General features: G+C 38.6%; 1 protein-coding gene across 3 annotated transcripts in view; it reads left to right on the forward strand.

Annotated features, from left to right (window-relative positions):
* runx1 (RUNX family transcription factor 1) overlaps window positions 1-4,477 on the forward strand; it is a 44,572-nt gene extending 40,095 nt beyond the window's left edge. For all 3 annotated transcript variants that reach the window (XM_062054016.1, XM_062054017.1, XM_062054015.1), the window contains 2 exons: window positions 326-472; window positions 553-4,477. In XM_062054016.1, coding sequence (XP_061910000.1) covers window positions 326-472; window positions 553-1,085 — 680 coding nt within the window. In that variant the 3' untranslated portion in view covers window positions 1,086-4,477. The remainder of the gene's footprint in view (window positions 1-325; window positions 473-552) is intronic.
* Window positions 4,478-10,015: the final 5,538 nt, after the last annotated feature.

Here is a 10,015-nt window from a genome sequence, read left to right on the forward strand (position 1 = left end):
TAAAACACTCTAACATAAAATCTGCTTAGTGAGAAGAATGATGTTATCAGACAGAAAATAAGCAAATATCACCCTTATTTGAGATATTTAATATTACTTAGATTTCAGTTTTTGCAGTGTTGCTTTCGTTATGTCCGACATGCAGGCCACAATCTGCACACCTGTGCGAGGGTCTGCACTCTACTGAGTGATTTTCTAGTGCGTGTGATTGACACGCACCTCCCACCTCTCAAAGTCAGCTGGCATTGCCCCAGCTCAAAATAATGATTGCAAGTGCGATAAAAAAATGTATGTTAAAAATGATCTTTAATTCGATTTCTCTTAGATGCTCGACCGCTGCAGTCCTCGCCATCGTGGTCCTACGACCAGTCGTATCCATACCTGGGCCAGATAGCCACACCCAGCGTCCACCCAGCCAATCCCCTTTCACCAACTCGCTCGTCGCTGGGTGATCTGTCCTCACGACTTACTGGTAAAACACACACACACACATATATGTATATATACATTTATGGACTAAACACAGAGTCAGCGCAATTCTTTCTCATTCAGGTTCTGACCTTACCTTTGGTGACCCAAGGATGACATTGGAACGACCTTTCACCTCTCTTCCCTCTTTGCCGGACCCACGCTTCTCCGACCCGCGCGTACATTACCCTCCCACGGCGGCCACCTTCACCTACACGCCCCCCCACAACCCCGTCTCCAATGGCACGCTCGGCATCACCATGGCAACAGCCATGGCGACCACACCCGCCGGAAGGTACCACACCTACCTGCCAACGCCATACCCGTCAAACGTGCCGCACCAGCCGCAAAACAGGCCCTTTCAGTCCAACTCGCCGTACCACGTGTACTACTCGACGACCACCGGCTCCTACCAGTTCTCCATGATGGCGGGGGGAGGAGACTCACGTTCCCCGCCGAGAATACTGCCGCCTTGCACCAACGCTTCCACCGGCTCGCCTCTCCTGCACCCGCCTCTGCCCAATCAAAACAATGGGGTGGGCGTGGAGGTGGAGTCGAGCCATAGTAGCTCCCCTGCAAACATGGCCGCCGTCGAGGCCGTTTGGAGACCTTACTGATGGACGAACGTTTTCATCAACGCACACTGATAGTGCTTTTATTTCATGTGACACTGTAGATGTTCATTGTTTTTGTACGGCCGTATGATTTGAAGGATGGATGTAAAAGTAAGTTTTTTGTAGGATTGCAAAGACAGAATTGTCAAAAATTCCACACCCAAAAATTAGGGATGTCCGATAATATCGGACTGCCGATATTATCGGCCGATAAATGCTTTAAAATGTAATATCGGAAATTATCGTATTGGTTTCAAAATTGTCAGTATCGGTTTCAAAAAGTAAAATGTATGACTTTTTAAAACGCCGCTGTGTACACGGACGTAGGAAGAAGTACAGAGCGCCAATAAACCTTAAAGGCACTGCCTTTGCGTGCCGTCCCAGTCACATAATATCTACGGCTTTTCACACACACAAGTGAATACAACGCAAACTTGGTCAACAGCCATACAGGTCACACTGAGGGTGACCGTATAAACAACTTTAACACTGTTACAAATATGCGCCACATTGTGAACCCACACCAAACAAGAATGACAAACACATTTCGGGAGAACATCCGCACCTTAACACAACATAAACACAACAGAACAAATACCCAGAACCCCTTGCAGCACTGACTCTTCCGGGACGCTACAATATACAACCCCCTACCCCTCCCAACCCCCACTCAACCCCGCCCCTCCCAACCCCGCCCACCTCAACCTCCTAATGCTCTCTCAGGGAGAGAATGTCCCAAATTCCAAGCTGATGTTTTGAGGCATGTTAAAAAAAATAATGCACTTTGTGACTTCAATAATAAATATGGCAGTGCCATGTTGGCATTTTTTTCCATAACTTGAGTTGATTTATTTTGGAAAACCTTGTTACATTGTTTAATGCATCCAGCGGGGAATCACAACAAAATTAAGCATAATAATGTGTTAATTCCACAACTGTATATATCGGTATCGGTTGATATCGGTATCGGTAATTAAGAGTTGGACAATATCGGAATATCGGATATCGGCAAAAAAGCCATTATCGGACATCTCTACCAAAAATACAAAAATCTGGTACTTACAGTAAACAGGGAAAAAAAATGATGACCAAAAGTGACGCATTGAAAAAAAAAACTAACCAAAAACTACCACCTCAAGACTTACTGGGCAAAAAGGAGGAGCGGAGCAACGAGGACGACTGGAAGACGGTGGGAGACTGAAGGTTTTTTTTTTAAACCACAGAATGTCGGTACTTGGGGCTTTTCAACGCCACTGATTGGGAAGCTGACGCAAGTGTGTCTCAGTTACCCACCCTTCATTGGAAGTGGGCATCTGCAGAGGAAACACAAAAAAGAATCCAAAAGGGGAAAACGATACAAAATAAAAGGCAAGGTGAGAAAATGGAGTGCCTTATGACAAACGTGTTGTATCCTCACTCTGTCTGGTGATCCTCACAATAGTTAATGACATTATTCAGGTTTCCTTTGACTGTTGTTGATCACAATGTCCTCAGTCAACCGACAATTAAATTCAACATCAAACTTTTCAAAGTATGTGTAATGTTTTGTGTAGGATTGGACCCAGCATGCACGGACAGAATTTTAAAAATATTTAATCAGAACTCACGTCGGCATGTAAACGAACCATCGCAAAAGGACAAACCCAAAGCTACCAAATCAAAAATGTACTAGACGAAATGTTGCAACAGAAGCAGACCAACAAGAACAGATGGAAGACAAAGAATCAGTGTGAACATTCTGCTTTGTATAAAAAAGGACATGGAAAAATACTAGAGCAGTGGTTCTCAAACTTTTTTTTACCTCAGAAAAAACGTGGCTCTTCCAGTATCACCATAATGACCAACATTAAAATACAATAGCATAGTAGGCTTAAGTATTTATTGAAACAAGGCAGAGGTTTTATTTACCAAGTATATTGAATACTTTTGGGCACTGTAACATTACACAGAGTTTGAACAGTAATACTGTGTTTGAATATAGCAAAACAAAACACTGTACTTTAATCAAGTGATTATTTGGCGTATCCCCAGGAGCAGCCTGAATACCCCTAGTGATGCACGTACTCAGTTCTTGGTATTGTTAGGGTGATCGCATTTTCATTATCCAAAACCAAGACAATCGGCCCTGCAATGAAATGTTTAAATGATACTCACTGTTTACTCAAAAATGCCTTATAATTTGAATGCATTAAACATATGCATCATCTGTAATATGAAATTGTTATCAAACAAAAGACTTTCTATAACCAAAGACACAATTTCAGATATGCTGCTCAGGTTATGTTTTATTATGCCTGAAATAATATCTCTTTGTTAAGTTTCACTGATACAAAAATAACTTCTGAAATAAAACAGTCACCAATATATTATTTAACAGTCTGATGCAGGAGAACAAATAAGCTTCTCCCTGCCACAGATGTTGTGGTTTTCAACCAGCGTGTAGCGGTTGCCCTCTTGTGAGTTCCCCTGATCGCGACAGACCTTCTTAAGAGCCCGGTAGTCAGGTGCAATAATATTTTTATTGTGCGCACACGCGCCAGGTCAGCACTCTTTTCAGCAACTTTTCAGTCTTTCGGCTGTTCTTCCTCTTGCGGCGTGGTCTTGGGCACATGTGTGGGTTGTCTGGCTTAAACTCCAACTACTGTCTTGGCCCGGCTGCTGCTAATAAGCATGGCAGGTGATTGGATGATTAGCCCCAGCTGGGTAATCCAATCACCTGCCAGCTGTGCTTCGAGGCCGGTCCTTATATACCCTGCTCTGCGGCAGGCCCGCAGACTACGCCCCCCTCTACACAGCGGTTCTCAAACTTTACCACCTCAGAATACACTTGGCTCTCCAAGTACCTCTATAATGACCAACAGTAAAATACAGTAGCCTAATAGGCCTAAATATTCATTAAAGCCCACCCAGATGTTTTATTTAACAAGTATATTCAATACTTTAGCCACTGTAACATTGCAAACAGTTTGAATTGTAACTCTGTGTTTAAATATAAGAAAATAAAACATAGTACTTTAATCAAATGATTTTTTGGCGTACCACTAGAGGAACCCTGCGTACCATTACAGTTTAAAAATCACTGTTCAAAACACTACTAATTGGGATATGTCTGCAAGTGTGCCTCGTTGCCTCACCCCCACCGGCAGTAAAGGTATCTGTAGAGGAAACACAAAAAAGGAACCTGTGGAAACAATACTGTGTAAAAGTCAGGACAAAAAGCGTACTGTGACATTTTGTATGAGAAACAGTTAAAATGAATATTATGACATTTTGGACTATTTATAAGCTTATTTTTACAACTTGAAAATGTCTGACAAGCTTACACTTAATGATACCAGCCTGTATGTGTACTCTTCCAACTTGTATAAATATATTTATTTTCCATCATGATTCAAGGACGTTGTCTAAGGAGTAAAGGCACACCTTAACATGAGGCGTTATTCACTTTAGGCCATGCCCTTCCTTGTTACACAAAAGCATATATGACATGATGAGAATGGTTCAATACAATAAACAGTGTTTTTGAAACAAGGTTTGATATTAATTGCCTGGTTACATTCTATATGTACGAATACGACAAAACACAAAACATTGTCTGTATCTGGATGTTGTACTCAAAACACTTCAATGCCTGTCTGTCCGTCCGTCCGTCCGTCCATCTATCTATTTGATACTATGGTCCCCACCTGCCTGAACAGCCTACCTGAGAGCTGGACTGTAAAGACTATTAATATGTAGGAAAAAAAATATGGTTAAAAGGGATACCTTACTAATTAGGCCTTTTATTGAACAATTTAAATTATATTACTATTACTATCATGACTAATATTCTTCATACTATATAATTTTTTATACTATTAACTCTATATTGTATTTTTTTCATCTCTCTCTCTCTACAGTATATATATATATATATATATATATATATATATATATATATATATATATATATATATATATATATATATATATATATATATATATATATATATGTGTATGCATATATATATATATATATATATATACATATATATATATATATATATATATATATATATATATACATATATACATACACATATACATACATATATACATACACATATACATACATTTATATATATATATATATATATATATATATATATATATATATATATATATATGTATATATATATATATATATATATATATATATATATATTTATATATATATATATATATATATATATATATATATATATATATATATATATATATATATATGTTTATATGTATATATATTTATATATATATATATATATATATATATATATATATATATATATATATATATATATATATATATATATATATATATATATATATATATATATATATATATATGTAGCTTACCACCACCAGGTGTGAATGAATGATGGGTTTCTCACTTCTCTGTGAGCGCTTTGAGTATCTAATAATAGAAAAGCGCTATATAAAATCTAATCCATTATTATTATTATTAGGGATGTCCGATAATGGCTTTTTGCCGATATACGATATTCCGATATTGTCCAACTCTTCAATTACCGATACCGATATCAACCGATACCGATATCAACCGATATATGCAGTCGTGGAATTAACACATTATTATGCCTACTTTGGACAACCATGTATGGTGAAGATAAGGTACTTTTTTTAAAAAAATTATGAAATAAGATAACTAAATTAAAAACATTTTCTTGAATAAAAAAGAAAGTAAAACAATATAAAAACAGTTACACAGAAATATATATAGATACACATACATACATATATATATATATATATATATATATATATATATATATATATATATATATATATATATATATATATATATATATATATATATATATATATATATATACACATATAAATTATGTGGGTAGATATTTGTTCTAAAAAGGGTATTTCAACAAGTAAACAGTACAGTAGGTAGTTGATGTTGATATATGTAATGCACATAAGGGTATTCTAGTCAGATGCGCGTGTGTAAATATGCGATGTGTAAATATCAAAATATTACGTACGTCGAATCACTTTTTGTCAGGCAATATTACATTTAATGACAATTTTACATAAATGAATACATCCAAACACGTTGTACATATTTATTATTTGCAGGAAGAAATAACAGTTACAATTGTGTGTGTGTCTTCCAAGCAAGAAAGAAGTTTGATCACATCACCATGGGACTAACTGACACACTCCGCTTCGCTGCAGGTCCGCAAGCCACGCCCACCCCCCACAGCCACAGAAGAGGAAAACTGTCCTTTCCCGGGCATGATAAAGTCTTAAATAATGTCAAACACGTAGCGTTACAATAACCAGGAAGATAAAGTGTTTGTCTCACACCTACTAATCAAGCATTCACATGTTGCCACAACACATATGGGGGAAAGTCCTAATTGGAAATACAGCCATATTAACTCCTAAACTGCCATTTTAACACACACCAAACCATCAGCACGCATCCAATGCTTTCTCGTGGCCACGAGAAAGTTTCTCGTGGCCACGAGAAACTTTTTATAAAAAAAATTTAAATAAAAAAAATATTATTATTTTTTTAAAAATGTTTTTAATAAAAAGTTTCTCGTGGCCACGAGAAAGTTTCTTGTGGCCACGAGATACTTTCTCGTGGCCACTAGATACATGTCTAAAAAAAAAATAATTCCCATGTCCCTTTAGGGCAGGGGTGTCGAATGTATGGCCCACGGGCCGGATCAGGCCCGTAAACAGGTTTTATCCGGCCCGCAGGATGAGTTTGCTAAGTATAAAAATGAACCGAAATTTTTGATTGAAAGTAACAGCCGTTGTTCTAAATGTGTCCACTAGATGTTGCAATAGCAATTCTTTGTATATTTGTAGATGATGCTACCTACACTACCGTTCAAAAGTTTGGGGTCACATTGAAATGTCCTTATTTTTGAAGGAAAAGCACTGTACTTTTCAATGAAGATAACTTTAAACTAGTTTTAACTTTTAAAAAAATACACTCTATACATTGCTAATGTGGTAAATGACTATTCTAGCTGCAAATGTCTGGTTTTTGGTGCAATATCTACATAGGTGTATAGAGGCCCATTTCCAGCAACTATCACTCCAGTGTTCTAATGGTACAATGTGTTTGCTCATTGGCTCAGAAGGCTAATTGATGATTAGAAAACCCCTGTGCAATCATGTTCACACATCTGAAAACAGATTAGCTCGTTACAGAAGCTACAAAACTGACCTTCCTTTGAGCAGATTGAGTTTCTGGAGCATCACATTTGTGGGGTCAATTAAATGCTCAAAATGGCCAGAAAAAGAGAACTTTCATCTGAAACTCGACAGTCTATTCTTGTTCTTAGAAATGAAGGCTATTCCACAAAATTGTTTGGGTGACCCCAAACTTTTGAACGGTAGTGTATGTGCAAAAAATACACCACATGATGTTAGCGCCCCAGTCGAGGAAAATGAGCAAACTACATAAATAACATACTGTAATTTGATTTTGATGTTTTTTTATCTTGATGGATTGAAAATGAACACCAATGAGTTGACTGGTGAACATTATCATATAATTTATTCAGTAAGTGTAAATAAAGACCAATAAAGATAGAATACTATTAACTGCAACATGTAAGTGTAAAAAAAACCAACAACATTATAATTTGTACATTTTCAGAATGTACTTGTTCTATTTTTAAACAAAGGAAACAATCTGAAGTTGTCTTTATTTTTAAGTTATCGTGCCGTGATTTTACCAGTCCGGCCCACTTGGGAGTAGATTTTTCTCCATGTGGCCCCCGATCTAAAATGAGTTTGACACCCCTGCTTTAGGGGCTCCGTAATTAGTGGACCAGCAGCACGCACAATCATGTGCATGTGCTTACAGACTGTATCCCTTGCAGACTGTATTGATATATATTGATATATAATGTAGGAACCAGAATATTGATAACAGAAAGAAATGGGGGGAGGGAGGTTTTTTAGGGTTGGTGCACTAATTGTAAGTGTATCTTGTGTTTTTTATGTTGATTTAATAAAAAAAACCCAAAAAAAAACCAGATACAGATAATAAAAAACCGATACCGATAATTTCCGATATTACATTTTAACGCATTTATCGGACATCCCTAATTATTATTATTATATACACAATAATTTTAGTCACAATAGTAATAGTAATATAATTTAAAATGTTCAATAAATGGCCTAATTAATAAGATCCCTTTTAACCTTTTTTTTTTTCTACATATCAACAGTCTGTGGTGGACTCTTCCATTTCTGGGGCTGAGGTTGCCAAACCAGTTAAAAAGCTTTTTGGTAAAAGGGCGCAGGGGTGGAAGAGATCTGGCCAGAGTTTCTTTAAGCTCTGGATGCTGTGGGTCTTGGTTGACGAGACTCTGCAGCATTAATTTAAAGTTAACTTAACATGAGGCGTCTGTCCGTCCGTCCGTCCGTCCATTTATCTATTTGATACTATGGTCCCCACCTGCCTGAACAGCCTACCTGAGAGCTGGACTGTAAAGACTGTTAAAATGTAGAAAACAAATATGGTTAAAAGGGATACCTTATTAATTAGGCCTTTTATTGAACATTTTAAATTATATTACTATTACTGGATTGGCAGACTGGGGTGGTGGTTCCTCTCTGGAAGAAGGGGAACCGGATAGTGTGTTCCAGTTATTGCGGGATCACACTTCTCACTCTTCCCGGTAAGGTCTGTTGAGGTGTACTGGAGAGGAGGCTAAGTTGGATAGTCAAACCTCAGTTTCAGGAGGAGAAGTGTGGTGTTCGTCCTGGTCGTGGAACTGTGGACCAGCTGTAGACTCTCGGCAGGGTCCTTGACAGTGTATGGGAGTTTTCCCAAACAATGTACATGTGCTTTGTGGACTTGGAGAAGGCATTCGACCGCTTCCCTTGTGAAGTCCTGTGCGGAATGCTCAGCCTGATTGCAAAACTCCCAATTTACCAGTCGACCTACGTTCCTATCCTCACTTATGGTCATGAGCTTTGGGTTGTGACCAAAAACACAAGATCACAGGTACAAGTGGTCGAAATGACTTTCTTCACTTGGGTGGCGGGGCTCTCCCTTTGAGATAAGGCAAGGAAGCTCAGTCATTCGGGAGGAGCTCAGAGTAAAGCCGCTGCTCCGCCACATCGAGAAGAGCCAGATGAGGTGGTTCGGGCATCTGGTCACGATGCATCCCGGATGCCTCCCTGAGGAGGTGTTTAGGGCACATCCGGCCTTTAGGAGGCCACGGGGAGACTATGTCTCCCAGCTGGCCTGAGAAGGCCTCGGGATCCCCCGGGAGGAACCGGACGAAGTGGCTGGGCTTCTCTGCTTAGGCTGCTGCCCCCACGACCCGCCCTCGGATAAGCGAAAGAAGATTGATGGATGGATTTTTTTTTAGAATAATGTATTTTACAAATTACGTAAAAATTCAAAGGAGGAATTTTTATCCATCCTCAGTGTCATGGCTTATTGTCAACGGTGCTGTGTGTGCGTGCGTCATGGTGCGTGTGTGTGCACGTGTGTGTACTGTTTCTTTCTTTTCTTTTAAACTGCCTTAAACACTTTGTTGCCCGTGTGTGAAATGTGCCATTAATAAGGTTTTTATTGATTGATTGATTGATTGATCGATCGATTGATTGATTGACCAGTCCAGGATGAACCCCAGCTCTCCCCTGAGGTCAGCTGGGATAGGCCACTCCAGCAGCTCACTGATGACCCTGAAAGGACACAGTATAGAAAAAGGATATTTCCTTCTCAAACAGCTTCAACTCACAACTGTTTAAAAATCTAAACGTGACAGTGACATTTAGTGGTGTAACTTGATTACACCATTTAATTACACTGTAATGCCGCCCACCCACCAAATTGCAGGGTTGCTGGTGACGTGACGTCACGTCCCGTTGCTGTA

The sequence above is a fragment of the Entelurus aequoreus genome, linkage group LG07 (assembly GCF_033978785.1).
Source record: "Entelurus aequoreus isolate RoL-2023_Sb linkage group LG07, RoL_Eaeq_v1.1, whole genome shotgun sequence".
Classification (NCBI taxonomy): Eukaryota; Metazoa; Chordata; class Actinopteri; order Syngnathiformes; family Syngnathidae; genus Entelurus; species Entelurus aequoreus.